Below are 17,533 nucleotides of genomic sequence, written 5' to 3'. Positions count from 1 at the left end.
GCTCCTCCAATTTGGCCACAGTTCAGTACAACCTTTCCTTCAATCCTCACTCCTATAGACATGAATTCAATACAAATTCCCTCAATCTAGGCAAAGCCAGCAGATATTTTTAGTCAATTTACCTTTTTCTGATCTCAGGTGGAAAGGGAGGGCAGGAAAGGAGCCACCATCTGGACTTGACCTTGCTAGGATTGTGGGGAGCGAGGACTCACCCACTACAACACGCACTTCCCACCTCCGACATGCTTACCTTGCTTTGCTTTCTGTCCAGGTAGAACTGATGTTGACTAATGGCCATAGCCCAGATAGACTTTATTAGTGCTGGACAGGCGTACCACGTATGCACAGCGATGCCACTATGCCCAAAAGTCCTCCTGGTCACAGATGCCCTGGAGTGGAGGAAAGAATAGACTGGGGTTACACCAAAGTTTCCTTGGATTGTTTTCTGTGGCAGAACTTATCACAGACCTCACAATAAAAGCTGGTGTCTTTGCTGCACACACCCTTGTGCTAATGGGAAAAGATGCTTAGAGAGCAGCAATAAATAGCTAATCAAGCCAGAAGAGTGTTTACTTTAATAACTCCTCAAGTTAGCAAGCTCCAGAGGACTAACAGTAAAGATCATCCAGTTTGTCCAGTTCAGACTGTATTGCTGGATTTGGCTGAGCTGATGCTGACCTGCTACCTGTCCCAGGGGAGTCACCAGTGCCAAAGCATGTGTGAATCCTCTGTGTCTCACCACATGCTGAGACACCTGAGGCCAAGTCCTCACACGCTCCACTATCTCTGGCTTTGGACAGTGGCTCTAAAAATATTAGGATCCAGATGACAACTAAAGATCCACAGGATCAGTGGCTACTGTAGAGAATGTGGGAGAAACTCTTCAGGTACTTTGATTTCCCCACTTGTAAACAGATGTAGCTGGACATGCCACGTGCTATGGGAAAGGGGAGTTGTGAGGCTCAGGGAGAGCTGCCTAGTGCCCTGGAGGGAAGAATGTTACTCAGCGATCAGCTGAATGAATATAAAACCAGGAAAAATAAGAGCTAAGTATTTCCTCTCTGGGACTCCCAATTGTCCTCAAATATTAGCAAAAAACACAGGTTAGGTTTCCCCATGCTTTCACAGCTGTACAAAATTGCTTGATTATTCCTCCCCACCTCTCAACCCTAACCCCATCAGCACACCAGCGCACACCGGCTCACAGCGTCCTGGTCCGCAGAACTCCTCCCACTGCAGGGATGTAGCACTGGCTGGAGTAAACCAAGCCACTGACCTACAAGAGCCCCAAATAAATGAGGTCCTCCTCTCCAGCCTGTTAAGAAGAGCCTTGTGGTACCTCAGAAACACGACACTTCTGTTACAGCCCTTCACACAGGGATGTGGATGGTGAAGAGGGGCCAATGCAAGAGACAGCCAGGGGAGCAAGGTGTGCTGCTGAGGGGCTGCCACAATCCACAGCCAGCAGGCACTCTGTGCAATGCAGATGTGGAGGTGACACCCCAGGACAGCCCAGGAGCTCTACTGGGCAGTGCAAGGGATGGTTGACTCTTTTTACCAGCACTCAGAAGTCCTCAAGCCTGCTAAGGCAGTGGTTCCCCTCCTGAACTGCACTGGCCACCTCTCCTCTGATGCCTGTGGACTACTGCTCTGTCCAAAACTGGAGGTGAATGTGAGGAGGGGAGATACACAGTCAAAGAAAGTTGTGACAGAGCCAAGAATGAAAGAAGAAAATCTCTGCAGAAAAATAGGAACTGCTGGTCAGGTTCAGCCTGGGAGAGGGCTGACAGCTCTTGTGCCAGGGCCTTTTCAGTGCCGCAAAATGTGTTAAAGTCAAATTGTGAAGCTACAAAATAGAGTGAAATTTCTCTGAGAAAACAGCCATGGCCAATGCATACGAGGTCTGAGACAACTGGGATCTCATGTTTCAGTGTTACCCTGTGCTGAGTCCTTGCCATGTGACTGAAGCAGAAGACCTTGGCCCATTATGAGTAATGTTCTTGTGAGAAAACTCTCCACGGACGCAACAGGACGGTGGCTGATGGTCCTAATGAGGATGGGTGCTGGGCTGACTCATCCCTGTCACTGGACAGGGAATGGAGGCTGTGCTGGGAGGTGCTCCTGAAGGTGAGGCTGGAGAGGGGATGCAACTCTGGATGCTTTATGTTGGTTTAAGGGACACAAACCACTGTACTACATTGGCATATAAGGCTCTAAGGCGTTAAGGCACTCAAATACAGGCTAAAGTCTTAACTCTGGTATCTTCCTAATCAGTTCAAACACAGTTACTCGTTTTGAACTCTCAGAAGCATATTCTGCAAGCCATTCATCTTCTCATCTTAAAAGCAGTGATTTCCTTTTTTTTTTTTTTTTTCCTTTCTTGGATCTGTACGTGTTTCCCATCAAAACTGCAGACCCCGACAGAAAGTCTGCAGACTTAGCTGGTCAGACCTGTGGGCTTGCTTTTCACATCTGTGAGAGATGGTCCACGGGTGTTTTTTCCATGACTTGCCTCCATACGTGCTACATGCACTGTGGAATTAACCCTACTGATACCCCCTAAAATGTATAGTTCCCCTCCTTTACAGGGTAAGTAACCACGATGAAGAGAGGTTAAATGGCTTGTTCGGGACAGGAAGCCACGGGCAGAAGCAGGGCTTAAAAATCATACATTGTGCTGCTCAGCCCTGGCCACAACCACGGAGCTGTGCTTACTCTCCTGCGACTGTGGCTTCGCTGACTCAGGCTCTGGTTTGGCTACGCAGAGAGGAATGTGGAGGGAGCACTGTGTTGGCTACTCCTCCGCCTCCACACGCCGAGCAACTCCTCACAGGAGTCCGTCCCACTTGGCCGGGAGATTACAGCCCGAGCTGTGTCCCTACCATGCCACTGCAACGCGTGCTGCTGCTTTACACCCAGAGTACCAGTTCCACCTGGATGGTGGTACTCTCTAGATATAAAAATCAGCCAAATTAATTCCCTTACAGTGAGAAAGTACCAGGCTGACAAGCTGGGACAAGGTTTTGTCCTCCTGACGTCAATTTGGAGAAAAATAAAATAAATAGAATAAAATAAAATAAATAGAATAAAAATCGGAAGCTCTTCTGTCTCAGTAATTCCTATCATCTAATTACAAATGAGACAGAAGAGGTCCCTCTGTGTGGTCACTTTTCATGCACCACATTGAGCTGCAAATAGCATCATCATTTTAACATCCCAGAGAGATTTTCTTTCTTTCCCTTGCAATTGATGCTTCCAGGAAATGTCCAGCCTGGGCTTTTAGGGGCTTCTCGCTGCTGGTTGCTTGCAGCATGCGGTTCTGACGCCTTGCCTGCTGCTGGAGACTCGGTGGGGGAAGGAGTACACACCCCCCCCCCCCAGCTCCTGCTGCTGGAAGATCTCCCAGCGCATTCTCAACTTTGGGAATTTGCTAGATTTCATGAGACTATTTACATGCTTAATATTAAGCAGATGTTTTAAGGCTGTCATGACCTGGACCTGCATAATGACACGAGCTGCTCGACTCAGTTTTTGCTTTAACAAAATGCACCTATGGAGACATGCACTGTTGTATTGGTGTGACCATGTTCCTATCAGGGCAAATAAGCACCAAAACTGCATGCAAAATTCCTCTAATAAAAGTACATATATTAGTACACAGATAGGCACGGGAAACAGGTGAAACAGGATCACAGCTGAGTGATCAGCAAAACACGCTACTACCAGCAGCACATCAGATCAGTCCGGGAAGAGAGCGGGTTTCCATCAGCCGTATTCATACTTACTTTGCAAGTGGGATATTGCTTTTAGCGAGAGCAACTTACAGAGCGACAGACACACTAGTCACTGTCTGCAGTAACCATCCACTAGTGCAAATGAGCAAGAGGTGCAGAATGCAGTGATTAGATGCAGCACAGTCACTTGAACTCTCCCACATCAGGTCTCTAAAGTAGGAAAAAAAGACTCCCATGCCAAAAAGACTTATGGGCTTTCATCCAGAGAGCCGGTAAACCTTTGGTACCGTGCCATTCCTTTCAGTTGCACTACTGAATATTTATTTACAAGCAAGCGTGTGAGTACAAAATCTGGCGCCCATCTCCCGGCTCCAAGTGCAACAAGGGACCAAGGCAACCCCCCCTTCACGCAGGGGGGTTGCCGGCACCGCAGCTGGGGCACCGGAGCTGCACAGCCCCGGGGGTCAGAAGGTGCCAAAACAGAGGGAAGGGAAAAAAAAAAAAAAAAATGCCGCTAGGAGCCGAGGGGAAACACATTCTCAAAAACACCCACCCGAGCCCCAAATGCGCCGCTGGAAGAAAGCAGCAGCCTTCGTCTTGGCACCCACTGTCCCTGGCTTATGGGTTCCCCAGTTACCAAGCGTAGCAAGCCCCGCAGAGCGGCGGGGGGCGCGCGCCTCGCCACCACCCGGCTCGGCGTTGCAAAGCCCGGCTCGGCACTGCAAAGCCCGGCTCGGCACTGCAAAGCCCGGCTCGGCACGTCTCGGCGCTCACCTGCGCGGGTCATGCACCTCCACCGAGAACTTCTTCTCGCGGAAATAGAGGTTCTCCAGCTGCCTCCATTGGAAGATCTGCGGGGAGAAGAAGGGGATGAGGCGCCTCCGCGCAAACCCTCGCCCAACCCCGCCTGCCGCGCCGCTTCCTCCCGGCGCTGCGACGGGGGCTGCCCCGCTCCGCTCCGCTCCGCTCCGCCCCGGCCCGGCCCCGCGTCCCGCCCGCGCCCCCCGCCCAGGCCCACGGGGCAGCCCCGGGGGCGGCGGCTCCCTCCGCCCGGCCCCGATGCGGGCGGCGAGCTCGGTGCTTCTGGCGGGGGGGGGGGGGGGCGCCGGTTTCACTTTGCGGGGCGAAATAGGGTTTAAATACGCTCCGGGGTTCGGGTGTTTTTTCCTCGGAGGGCTGGCAGCGGGGGTGTACTGGCCGCGGGCACTGGAGCCGCTCCCTCGGGCAAGGTGTGCAGCGCCGGCTTCGGTGGCCTGGCTGGCTGTGTAAGACCCCCGTGGGGGCAACTTCAGAAGTGCGGGACCCAGCCCTGCTTTTACCCCCACAATCGACATAAAACTCGCTGGAGCAAAAGCCGAGCAGAGTCAGTTTTATCTATCCCAGGCGCTGGCAGGCTCGTGTTGGCGAAGCTCAAGGCTCCAGCGTGCTCCCGGCAGCGTGAAGCGCAGCAGTAAGCACGTCACATTCCTGCCTCTGTTTTCCAGGCTGCCCTGTTGGGGCATCTCAAAGCAGCATGCAGAGAAAGCCAAAGGGGGAAACCGAGGCACGAAGCAGCTGTGGGAGTGAAATGCAGGTTTGCCGGGTGCTGGCTGCGTGCCCTCTGCCCTGTCAGCGTGGGCCAGCCCCCGGGGGGGTGTCTGCCTGCCCGCCGAGCGTACGTGCTCCTGGGCAGCGGGATGCGCTCGCACGGCCCCTGTACCCCACACCGCTGCCGTGAAATAACCCTCCATCTCCCAGGCGGGAGGGAGGACTGACCACAGACGCAGCACGAAGGACGCGGTGACTGCGAAACGGCGTGGCAGCTCTGCAAACCACCGCACCGTCACCGCCGCGGGCAGGTCCACCTCCGCCTCCTCTTTACAAATGAGTAAACCGAAAGCTAAACTCTGGCTTCCCGGCTGCTAATTCACAGGGAGGAGGCAGCTACCACCCCCCTGGGCATCTCGCACTTCCCTGCGCTGCCCCTAGCAAGCAGGGGAGCTTGAGGAGCGTAACCCCGCTGCTCGGGAGCAGAGCCAGCAGCGCTTTCGCTGATTTATATTCCTTCTCCCACTCCAAGCAGCTTCTGTGGAGTTCCTGTCCTACCCCCAAGGAAGGCGCTGGCTCCTGCCATGCCGAGATAAGCCGCTTGCCAGTGTCAGTGCTCTGGAGATAAGTAAACAGGAGGCATAGTTTGATTTGCACTGATTAAGCTGCTGGTGGAGGTGAAATCTAGAAAATAAACCACAGCGAGGACCCAAAATTTTTTCCCCGCAAAACTGAAAATACTTGTGTTTGTAAAAGTTTCCAAGCAAGAGTTGTGTTTTTTTTTCCAGGGTCGGTGGGGTGGTTATTTTTTTCTTTTTTTTTCTTTCTATAACGGGGTGTTTGGAAGGCAGGGTGGGGTAAGGAGGGCACTGAGCTGCCCTGTGCTCTGGGACTGTCCACACCGCAGGAGAGTAGGGGAGGAAGGGGGCCAGGAGGGATATGAAGCTTGAAGGACTGGGTTACACTGTCCTTAGAGGATTATCTTTTTCCTTCACTGGCATAATGAATTGCTGCATAAAAGTTGTAATCGCCAAACAAAGCACAGAATACCCACTATTTTACCCACCTAGGGAGGACAGACACGGGGTGAAAGCGTTAAGTCAGGAGCTGAGGTCTGAACGTGAAGCCTGTCTCCCCTGCAAGCTCCCAGCACTGCAGCCAAGCTTCAAAGACACAAAAAGGAAGTTTGGGGCCTAAATTCCCACCAACAACTGGGGTCAAGCCTGAGACTGCCATGTGGGCTGCTGAAACATCCCTCCATGCTTCCAGATGCCCGTCCGCAAGGCGGGGAGGGTAACGCGGCCGCGCTGCACAGCATGTGCAGAGGACGTGTTTGGGAGGCGCTCAGACATGTGGAACACATAAGAGTCTAAAAAACCAGCAGATCACACCCTTCAGAAAATAACCCTCTGTCCCCGGGTCCCCTGTTGTCATTTATGACTAAGCTCCGGCGTGGCGCAGAAGGAATTTGAAACCCTTTTCCGAGCTGCTGGCAGCTGCTCTCCTTGGACGCTCTCCTCCTCATCCTCCTCCCTCGGACTCTGCCGCACTGTCCCCCGTGCTCCAATCCTTTCCCGATTTTGTCCTCCCTGCTACCCAACCTAACAGTGCTCAGTTCGTTAACTGCAGTTCCGTTTCCCTTGCATGATTAACTCCAACTGTCCAAACACACAGGGCTCTGGGGGAGCTGTTCAGATGCACGAACGTAGGCGTCAGGTGCCATTTTCCGTGCCCCGGGGTACCTTGCCTGGCCCCCGGCTGCTGCCCCAGCAGGGAAGGAGGGAGCCTGGCGTAGGCCCGGTGCTGTATCTGCCAGCCCCACGCAGACGTCTTGGATCCCCAGCAGTGCCTAAAACGGAATTAGACACCTACGTTTTGGGCACCGGAGCAGCCCCCCAGATTGCTGCATTTTTATATTCAGTTTCTTTGTTTTTCTTGGCAGGGTGTGGAAGGAGGCCAAATCCAGACTCTTGGGAGGAAGAGGGTGAAAGCGACCCCCCCCAATCTGAGTTTGTGTCTTTTTTTTTTCCATAGCCCTGCTCTCCAGAATGTACACGTGTGTTTTACCATTGCTGGAACTGCACTCCCTTTGCTCCCCAAATACTATTCCGCAGTCTCCGACTCCTTTTGCCCACATTGATCTGAGAGGTCTCACTCCTCCTATACATAAGGAATCCAATCTGCAAAAATGTGAATGCCCACAAGAAAGTATCCACTTTCCTGTTAGCTGATCACAGCCCCTCAGGAGAAACAAAGCCTAAGATCTCCCTTCAGCCAGACCTCCTAATGTAAGCAAGCTGTTCGCTTCACCAGTTGCCCAGTTTACGTATGGTTTCAGATGGGTGTTGTTAATTCAGTGACAGATGCACAAGGTGCCGTTAGTAGGTCTTCTTAAATGGAAGCATAATTTTTACCCATCAATATCCTCTTACCACGCTGGTGCTTGCAACCTTCACTGGGGAATACGAGCCACAGCAGGGAGCAGGTCGTAATTTCAACAGTCTTGCAGAAATGCAGCGACAACAGATGCGTGCTGGTTTTTGGGCTAGTTTGAGTCAAAGCATCTATGTTCATAGCAGATTTGCCTCTTCCTACTCCGAAGCTGGGTCTGATTTGGGGTTATTTGGCTTATGATCATCTTTGGTTGATTTGCAGGGCTGAATCTGGTGCCTGCCCTTGTGGGTGGGACAAGTCGTATTGGCTTTACTGGAGTTGTATTAGGGGCACAGTGATTTTTGCCAGACAAAAGGTACCTCACAGCAGGGACTGGGACAGCATCTCCCCAGACATGCTGGAAATGAGGCTTAGGAGAATAAAGTACCTCAGTAATACAAGCTGCAAGCACAGTTCCCCTTCCCTTTAGTAGCTGCCTTCACTCGGAGCCCACAGACAAGGGGACAATTAGTGGTGCATGCGGCAGCCTGAGTTTCTGTGATGTGGTGGTTTGCCCACTGGGATCTCTTCTGAGGTCAGCAGCCCATTTTGGATCATGAAGCATTGGACAGCTTTCAGATGGGAACAATTTTTGGTAGTGGCCATCATTGCAGGCTGCACATGAGATCATTTAATCTTCAATAGATATTTAAGGAGGTCTCCCTGAGACTGGCGTTTGAGCACAGCTGCACGCTCACGCTTGCAATGTGAAAGGGGAAGGGGCTACTAAAAGAGGAGAAAAGAATTACCCTTATTTCCTCCTCCTCTGAGGGGGGACTGTTCCCACTGTGGGCTCTGTTTCATTGTGCCAGTAAAACTGGAACCTACACTATCACTTGAATTTTACAAAACTGCTTATCAGCCCAGAAACATTCAAGGGAATAATTGTTCCCTATCGGACCATGTGTCCTGTGGGTGGGTGGGTAGGCTATGGTGGAGAAGCCAGCGCCAGAAATAGCTTTTCTGCAAAGCTGGCAGCCTAGAAGAGGAGCCAGGGGAGAGATCTGAGTGCTGCACGGTGTGCTGGGGAGAATTCAGGTGCAAGATACAGGAATTTTCTCATTGGAAACCCCTTCCAAGAGGCAGGCACGCTTGCCAGGCACCAGATGTTTGTGACTAGTTACAAAGAGCTGCAGTCAAAGCCCTTCAGACGCAAGCTTCTTTTGTGAGCACACTTGTGGTTTGCTGGCTGCTTCCTAATTAAGCTGAGCCTGGAGGAGAGGAGGCCCAGGGATCTGCATCCGTTTCAGCCATGTGAGTCTGAAGAAGGTTTTTACCATTTTTATTGACTGTGGGGCTGGTACTGTGGAGTTTGCACACGGCAGGAGGTAGGGTCAGCATAAGAGCATTTGAAAAATGCGAGAGGCTCCTGATAAAGAAAGGAGGGTGTTTTGTGAATGAAACATAGGGGAGTGTTTCTGGCTTGGTCACTCATGTCCTGGGTGACCTGGACTTCACTGTGGTGTGGGGAGCTGAGTTAATCTATGTCAGACACTGGGCCGTGCTCTGTCCCTCTCTGCTCAGGAAGCCTTGCCTGACTATCCAGTGGAGGGACCATGCCAAACATTTGGGAACCCTTGGCAGTAATGAGGCTGTTGCTGGCTCCAGTGTTGCCCTGCATCTCAAGGACAGGACAGAGAAGGCTGCTGAAGGGCAGCACTGGTGGTTGGTGCACAGTTCTCTCTGAATTATGGTACCTAGTGAAACATGGCCAAATAGTACCTTTTGGAATAATTCTCAGGCTTCTCTATCCTGAGGTTGGGGTACTGGGTCCCTGATACTGTCTTCTGCTTGCTGTGCCCAGAAGAGCTGGGCTTGGCACTGAACTGGGCAGTGTGCACTGAGCTGGGTAGCCCTGTGAGGACAATGTGACTGTTTTGCATTGGGTCTATTAAGAATCAGATATAAATGCCCAGGTATTTGGTATCTTGTTTTCTTTCCCTTCTCTGTGTGTATATGTCTTCCCCTGAAGCACCTGAGATGGGGCACAGGCAGAATGGGATTACTCAGCGATGCACATGCTCTCAGGGGTTTCAGATGTAATGCTTGGTGGCTGCTCAGAATCAAACCCTCTGCAGATGTCTACAGACGATCTACCTCCTGTTTGTCTGCTCTCTTTGGTGACCTAGAGGGGACTTACAAACAAGATGGAGACAGACTTTCCTCAGAGGTGCCCAGCAAAAGTATAAGAGGCAATGGGCACAGGTTGCAGGGTTGCAGCAAAGGAAATTCTGACTAGATACATGAAAAACCCCCAAAACCAAAACAGGCAGTGAAGGTGGTTAAAAACTAGGGCTGTGAGTAATCTGGTTGAAGTCTGAAGTTGGCCTAGCTATGAGCAGGAGGTTGGGCTAGAGACCTCCAGAGGCCTTTTTGACCTATATATTTTTTTATTATTATTATTCTAAACATCTAATAAATAACCAACTATAATTTCTGTTGGACTTACTGACCTATATGGCATTTCCCAGTCCTTCGAGTCTTTCAGCTTCTTAGATGATTAATGCCTTGTTAAATCACACTATGCAGAAGGAACAATCATCCCTCCAAATGCATGGACTATCAACCAGACTGGATGCTCTGAAAGGCTTCTAGGAAAGGCAGGGAAATAACGTGGCACATTTCTAACAGCCCAAATGCAACCCCTTCCATCGCCTACGCTAATGGGCAAGAGCCAACCCTGGATGACATCCTGGTACTAAAACTGGTACTAAACAATGGAACTAAACAAGGACAGTATTTTCACACAGCTTGCATGAGTGCAGCTACAAACTCCCAAGTCTTTTGTTATGCAGTTTAAAGACAAAACAAACATAACAAAAAAATTCCTCCTTGGAAATGTAATTCCCTCCGCTGAAAAAAAACAGCAAGCAAAATTCTAGGGGCTGAGTTATGCAGGAGGTCAGGGTGGAGGTTATGAGCGGTCCCTTTTTGGCCTTAAACTCAATGAAAATCACAGCTCCAGTGAAGTCAATGGCAGTTTTGTCCCAGTGATTTCAGTGGGGCCATGGTTTCCGGGCATGGATTTGTGTTCTGCCTCAAGTCAACCCTGCTCCCATCAATCATACCTCTGTCAAACTAGTTAAGAGGCAATGAGGAAGGATTTGGTCCAGGCAGAACAGCACCATCTTAGCTCAAACAAATGGGCTGTTGTTTCAGGGGCAGATTTTCCAAGAGATTTCCGTGGGCTGTCACCTGTGAATTAGTGTGACCCACTGCTGAGGGTGCCCGCAGGTCATGAGATGGGGATGCTGCTGCACCATAACTTAGCCCTCCAGCCTGCCACACTTCCATTCATTCCTGTATTTCTTTTAGCTTGCGGTATTTTTTTTTTTCTTACACTTCCCAAAACAAAAAAAATAAAAGGTTTCCTGTGTGATTTGATGTGGGAAACAACCCTACCAATGATCTTCCCAGAGGCTTGCTGTCCTCCCTTCCCCCATGGAATGAGAGAGTGGCTTGGCTAAGTGGGACTTTCAGTGGTCTGTCAGCAATCCCAGCTCACTATCTAATTACTTCTTCCCCTCAGGCTTCAGGACTCTTTTTGCCAAACAGACAAACAATTTCTGGTCCAATTTGAGATCCCTTTTGCTGTGTGCTGTTCTTATGGGACCACACCACCCCAACAAACATTTCTGGCTTGACCAAACAGAAATTGCATCTAGATCTATATAATCACCACTCTGCATTCGTTTCTATTATGGAGAGACAATTCCCTATTAAATTTCAAAGTGGTTTATTGGCTCAGAGAGACAGCAGAGCATCAGATCACAGAGGGAAGAACTGCTATTTGGACAAAGCATTATTTGTCTACATAATGCAACTTGATATTTGTGTCTATAACTGTATACAGACTGGGAAATCAGACTTTGACTTTATATATAACTAAATACATCTTTACCACACATATCTATCTGGTAGATGCTGTTAGATACTGCATTGCTGTCACCATGCTGGGTGTGTCTAAATCAGTAGGTCTACAGATTCTTATAAGTTAAATTTTATCCCTTTTATCCTCTGCAAGCAAATCAAAATTACTAGATCTTTTTGCATTGTAGATCTTTCCTTTCTGACATAATATACTATGTATTAGATAAAGGATGCCCAGCCTATAGCCTGTGAATCAGCTGTGACACCCTAGAATGATTTATGCCACCCACAAACCATTCCTGCTACTCTCTTTACTAAGGATCCTTTTGTCATCTCTATCAGCATGACTAAAGTACATCTATCTCGGAACCAAAATACAGGAACTGCCATCCCCATCCCACACTGCTGTGGCGATGCACATACATATTAGGTTGTGTGACTAAAAATACTCCTGTGATGCACGGTGTCTGCATGTGGGGTACCACAGCACCAGCAATCCAGTGTACATGGTAATGGGCTGCAATGCCTGGACCTTCTCAGCCTCCTGCCCAGGCCACTGACTTAAAGATGCCTTATCCATAGCCACTGAATAACTGGGTCCCTGCCTGGCTTCATCTGGTGATAAAAATGCCCAGGTCTTTGGAGTAGTGAGTCCTGGTGAGCTAAAAGATCTCATTTGAGAAGGGTGGGGCTTACAGGGAGCCTGCTTCCACTTAAGAGCCAAGGATAAGTGCTCAGGGAGGTTTCAATCTCGCTCCAGATCTCCACCCTAACTCCAGGGAGCTGAGGTCCAATTTGTTTCACTTTGTGCTGTTGGAGTGATTTGTCTTTGCATCTTGTTGAAGTTCCTGCTGTGTGCTGCAGAATCATTTAAGACTTGGCTGCTGCTTTTATAGAGAATTACCCTTTAAGACCTGAATATGACAAAGCACTTAGAGCCAGGGAGTTTTACTTTGATGGGACTACTCCTATATTTAATGGTAGCCATGGGCTTGCCTTGGCTGGATCAGGGGATGGGATGTCATGCTGCAGCCTCTGTGAACGTAAATTCTCACAGGAAACCCTGGTGACTGTATTCCTGATGGTACCACCACAGTACCCATACACTAAATGACCAAAATAGTGCTGATTTCCTAAAACAGCAGTGCCTTAGACTATGTATTAGTGTTTACAAGCATTATAGTTGATCAAGCTACTTATTTATCTAGATAGTGAAAACTGAGCATAACTATTCTACGATTTTAAAAAATTTCTTTACCTAGACAAATCTAGCTGTCTGAGATCAGCCCTGTTTGGGAGAGGCACTGAAGCAAACTTTTACCAGCTTATATGAAAAAGAGAAAAATGTGGTGATGATGACCTATATATAGCTGTTAATTCATCCTGCTTCAACCATGGCAAATTCCATGCAGTCAAACTCCTTCCATCTTGTGCTGAGCTATGGAGCCCTTGTTTCATTCCACAAAGTTATGGTGTAGATTAATGGCACTTTCTTTCTCTGACTGCCACGATTTATGCAGCTTGCACCCATACCCAGCTCCCACAGCTGTGCTGTAGGATTGTTGGCCAGATGGTGAATGGGATTGGGAACCAATTGAGGTTAAAAGTGACCACTTTTTTTGGCTGGGTTATGCTGAACTCTGGTCTCTTCTCTGGAGCAGTTTCCTTCCCAATCACACAATTATACCAGCATGACTGAGGAAGGGGCCCAGGGGAGGAAATGAGAAGTGGTGGCAGGATTGTGATGGGGAGGAGGGTTGTGAAGGCCACTTCAGCTGATACTGCTGCCAAAAGAAATGTTCATGGAATGACAGCCCAGTGGCATGTCCGGCCAAATCCCATGGAAATCCTCAGTGTCAGGGACAAAATCCTGCTTTCCAGCCCAGTGTACTCTGATCTGATTTGCTGATCTCTCAGTGTGCTTGGCAGCTTTATGGCACAGTGAAGTTTAGCGGTAGAGCATGGAGTAGTGGGTGCTGAAAGGGGAAGAGCCTGGTGCTTGATGGTAGACAACCCAAACTGAGGGCAAGCAGCAGCAAAAAAGGTGCTAGTGGGAACATGGTCTTCTGTGTAACAGGGATAGAATAAGACATTTCAGCAGGGAAGCTCTTAAACTATTGCTGCTCTTCAACAGGCACAGGTCTGGGTCTTACATTTTGATGCGGAAGGAAATCGGGTGAGCAGCCTCTCTCCATGAGAAGAAACAGCATGGTAAAGAACCTCGCTTTGTATGTCTCCCTCCTCCAGTGCTCCACATTTCCAAATACTAAACCAAGACTGAATTACTGCACTATAAAATGAGTTGAACCCGCCATGACCTGAAGACTGGTTCAGTTTACAGCCAAGTCCATAATCCAGAAAGCATGAAGGATCGGCAAGGGGAAGAGAAATAAAAGCACTGAGCAGAAGGAGTCAGCAGGTAGTCCTTAACAGTCAGCTAATCATGTTGAATAATTTATTACAGCAATGCCACTGAGACTCCACTAGCTTTTAAACCAATATTTCCTGGAAATGTTTTCTGCTCCTCTTGTATCATTTGTAAATTTGAAATCATTTATCCCTGTCTGCAATGCAAAGATGTTTGCAAAGGTCTTAGGAAATGCTGCTGTTCCAAGAAAAGCCCAATTAGACATGAGTCCAGTACATTGTCTCTGACCTCACTTGATTCTAGATGCTCTAGGGAAAGGCCAGCCCTTTCTGAATACACCCTGTGGCTCAGTGGCATGCCAGGGAGAGGAGCGTTACACATGCTCCATGCTTCTGACAGCGGAAACCAACTAGCTGCCAAATCAAACACCCTCCTCGAACATAAGGGTTTATAACCCCTCCCAAAATCCTGTTTAAAAACACCCAATTCAATGTTAAAACTCCAAATGGAGGGTCACACTTTTTGTCCTATCTTCAACCCTTCTAAGCTCTTGATCTCTATTTTATCATGTGGCAAGGAGATATGCAAGTGAGTTGGGTTCCCCGTAACTGATTTGAATTTCATGTTTCTTTTGCCTTTTTGATTGTCCTGATGTTCTGTGATCAGTCAGGACAGAGACCAATTTTTCAGCTTCCTCCTCCCCATCGTTCACTGGTTTCTGTATATTTCACATCAATCCCTACTTTATGTTTTTTTAAGTTACTAGTCTGTCAGTCCTTCACCACAGGAAGCACTAGTTTAACCACTCCATCAATGCAATTACTGACTTTACAATGCTTCATTATGCCCTAAAGCAGAGAGGATCTCTATTTGTTCTGCAATAAAGCAGCTCTTAATTAGTCTATTGCTCCTCCTGTGTAAATATCTCATTTCGCCTCTGGAATTGGGGCAAGTTCACTCTATCTCTTGCTGTTTGGAAAAGACCAAGTGACATCAAAACAGCAATCTTTCATTTTCTGGACAAAATTAATGTGCTAATTACTTTGCTCATGCTGCCATCAAGCAGGTGATTTCTCTCTGATCAGACACTTAAAGCTACTGATTTTACTTGTGCTTTGTATTGCTTGGTAGGGTCCAACTCAGCTCTTGTTTTTGTATATCTAAATGGGAAGTCAATCCATTACCGTTGCTTTAGATTCACAACAATACTACAAATTAGATTCTTCTGTAATGAGAAACCACAAAGCATTGTGGAGACCTTATGGCAAGGGACAGAATATTTTCATAGCATGCTTCATTTCATATCCAAGAAAGAATAACACTGGGAAGAAATGACAGAAACCGGTGTTTGGCTGTCACAGGGAAAATCTTTGTCAAGCTGCATTCACAGCTGAATTTTGGGATACCTCACATTTTATCTTGTTTCCAAAAGTCTTTATTCCCCTTGGGTTCTCTTCAGTCAACCAAAGAATGCAAACACTGATAACGTTTATGAGTCTGAGAAAGAAGGCTCACCTTAAGTTTTGTTGCCACTAGCCTTCTGTAGTAGAAAATGAGATAACGCTATATAGAGAGGTATTTCTTGCAAAGCAGCCAAACACTACCAGACTTTCCTTGAAGGTAATTTTATTTTTGGTGATAAGTTAAACAATTTCTTTGTTTATTTGTTGTATGGAAGTCCTTTGGCTGACTTTGTTAATCATTCACTCTCCAGCTTGGGGCTAACTGTTTACTAACTGTTAAGCTGTGTGCATTAAAAGATGCCTTTCGGCTCTTAAATCAGTGAGAGTATCTCACTAGAACAACGGAGATGTGCCTAGTGCTACTACAACTGTTTGGGCATGTTGGTCTCAGCTCCAGGCTGTGACACTTCTACTTCATGTACAGGTCTCTTGGGATGGAGTGGAGTTACATCCCTGCCTGCTGGTTAAAATGAACAAACACCACTCAGACAATATCATCATGAAGGGGGGCTGCAATGCCTTGCTCCTTCTTTCCAATTGCTCTGCAATGCAAGCAAAAAAACCCTAATGACCCTTCTTTGCAAACGATGGTTTTGGTCACTACAGCCTCAGCAGCTTGTGGGAGAGTGGTGCTGGCACATCTGATCTGAAGACCTGGTTCCAAAGAATTTGCTTTGGTTTCTCATGAATATTGAATGGTGCTGACTCAAGATGGATAGAGCCCAGGAGGATGATGACTCCTTTTTGTTGTGCTTTTTCAAGGCACGCCAAGCCTCAGAGGGCCTTTTCTTTTCACAGGGTAGATTTTCTAGAAGCTAAGTCTAATATAGAGGGAGATGGATTCTGCCTATCCTGGATGCTGTGCCTTGCTGCTACAAAAAATGATACTGGTTCTTCAAGCCACTACTAAACTTCCAGAATGCCTCAGCATATGGATAGCCGGTCAGCAGCCATCTTTCCACACTTGATACTCCTTTCTTCTTGTCCAGCTGCAGTTACGGATTTTGTGAGGTATACCAAAACCTTTGCATTTATTTAATACCTAAGAATGAACAGCTGTCAGATCATAAATGGTATGGATTAAATCTTGGTTCAAACAGGCAACATTCTTGCTGAATCTGTGAGTTAGCCCCTGAACATACAGGAGAACAACAGAAAGGAGAACAATAAGCCTCAAACTGATGGCTTTGGGTAGCTTCAGGGCTTCCACAGAATTCAAGCGTTGGCAGGAGGGAACATAAAAATGGAAGCACGGAGTCACATTAGGCTCTGCAGCCCAGCACAAGATGCACTGCAGTTTAATAGCCCTGCATTCCCATCTGAACCACCTCGTACTAGGTGCCAGATACCCATCTCAGCTGCATCCCCAGTAATACTGCAGGATGTATGCCCGAGTGAGAATAGCGCAAGCAAGATCAGGTTCTGGCCCTGCGTCAGCCTCAGTTCTCCTTTCTGGACTCATCCAACTTGCTGACAAACCTGGTTAGTTTTCTAGAGACACATGGCTGATTTACTCCAGCAATTTAATAAAAACGTGGTTTTGACTGACTGCTAATGGGATCGCCTGAGATAGGCTCAGCTGCTTAGTGTGGGTTACAGTTTTACTTGCAAACACAATAAGCATGGAAATCTATCTAGGATGACATAATAGGAAAACATTACAATCTCCCTTATAAGACAAGCAAGGGTTTTGTATGCATTTAATATAAATGTCTTGGTTTCAGCTAGTTTCTTGCTACAATTTTCTGCTTGTGTTTCTTCCAGGGAGATTTATTTTTCCATTGTAATTTTTCAATTTGTTTCTGGCATTGGCAACGTGCAGAAACAAAATAATAAAGATCAGAAAAGACATAATCTCTTTCCCCCTTCCCCCGCTAATTTTACCTTGCAGAAAGGGCAGTAAGGTTTACCCGTCCCCTTTGCACAGCAAAGACTTGAACCAGCCCATGCTGGTATAGTGAAATGAATCAGATACTATGGTAAGCTCCCAGATACCAGCGTTATCAAGTGCAATTTTACAATCTAATTAACAGAGGATTAAACATTGCACCTCGCTGAGGCAGTTGAGCTGCTCTCGCCAGAGGGGTTTTACCACCTGTGTAGCGTAATAAGTCTTTTTACTTGCTCTGCAGAGGGTA

General features: G+C 47.9%; 1 protein-coding gene across 8 annotated transcripts in view; it reads right to left on the bottom strand.

Annotated features, from left to right (window-relative positions):
• The window catches only part of FRMD4A (FERM domain containing 4A), a 377,000-nt gene that overhangs the window by 37,421 nt on the left and 322,046 nt on the right, over positions 1–17,533 (bottom strand). For all 8 annotated transcript variants that reach the window (XM_032985843.2, XM_032985844.2, XM_032985841.2 and 5 more), the window contains exons 12-13: positions 4,509–4,585; positions 251–389 (exon numbers count right to left, since the gene is read on the bottom strand). In XM_032985843.2, the coding sequence (XP_032841734.1) occupies positions 251–389; positions 4,509–4,585 (216 nt within the window). The remainder of the gene's footprint in view (positions 1–250; positions 390–4,508; positions 4,586–17,533) is intronic.

The sequence above is a fragment of the Tyto alba genome, unplaced genomic scaffold (assembly GCF_018691265.1).
Source record: "Tyto alba isolate M040663 unplaced genomic scaffold, T.alba_DEE_v4.0 Super-Scaffold_2, whole genome shotgun sequence".
Taxonomy (NCBI): domain Eukaryota; kingdom Metazoa; phylum Chordata; class Aves; order Strigiformes; family Tytonidae; genus Tyto; species Tyto alba.
The sequence above is the reverse complement of the archived record's forward strand: the minus strand, read 5'-3'. Positions and strand labels throughout refer to the sequence as shown.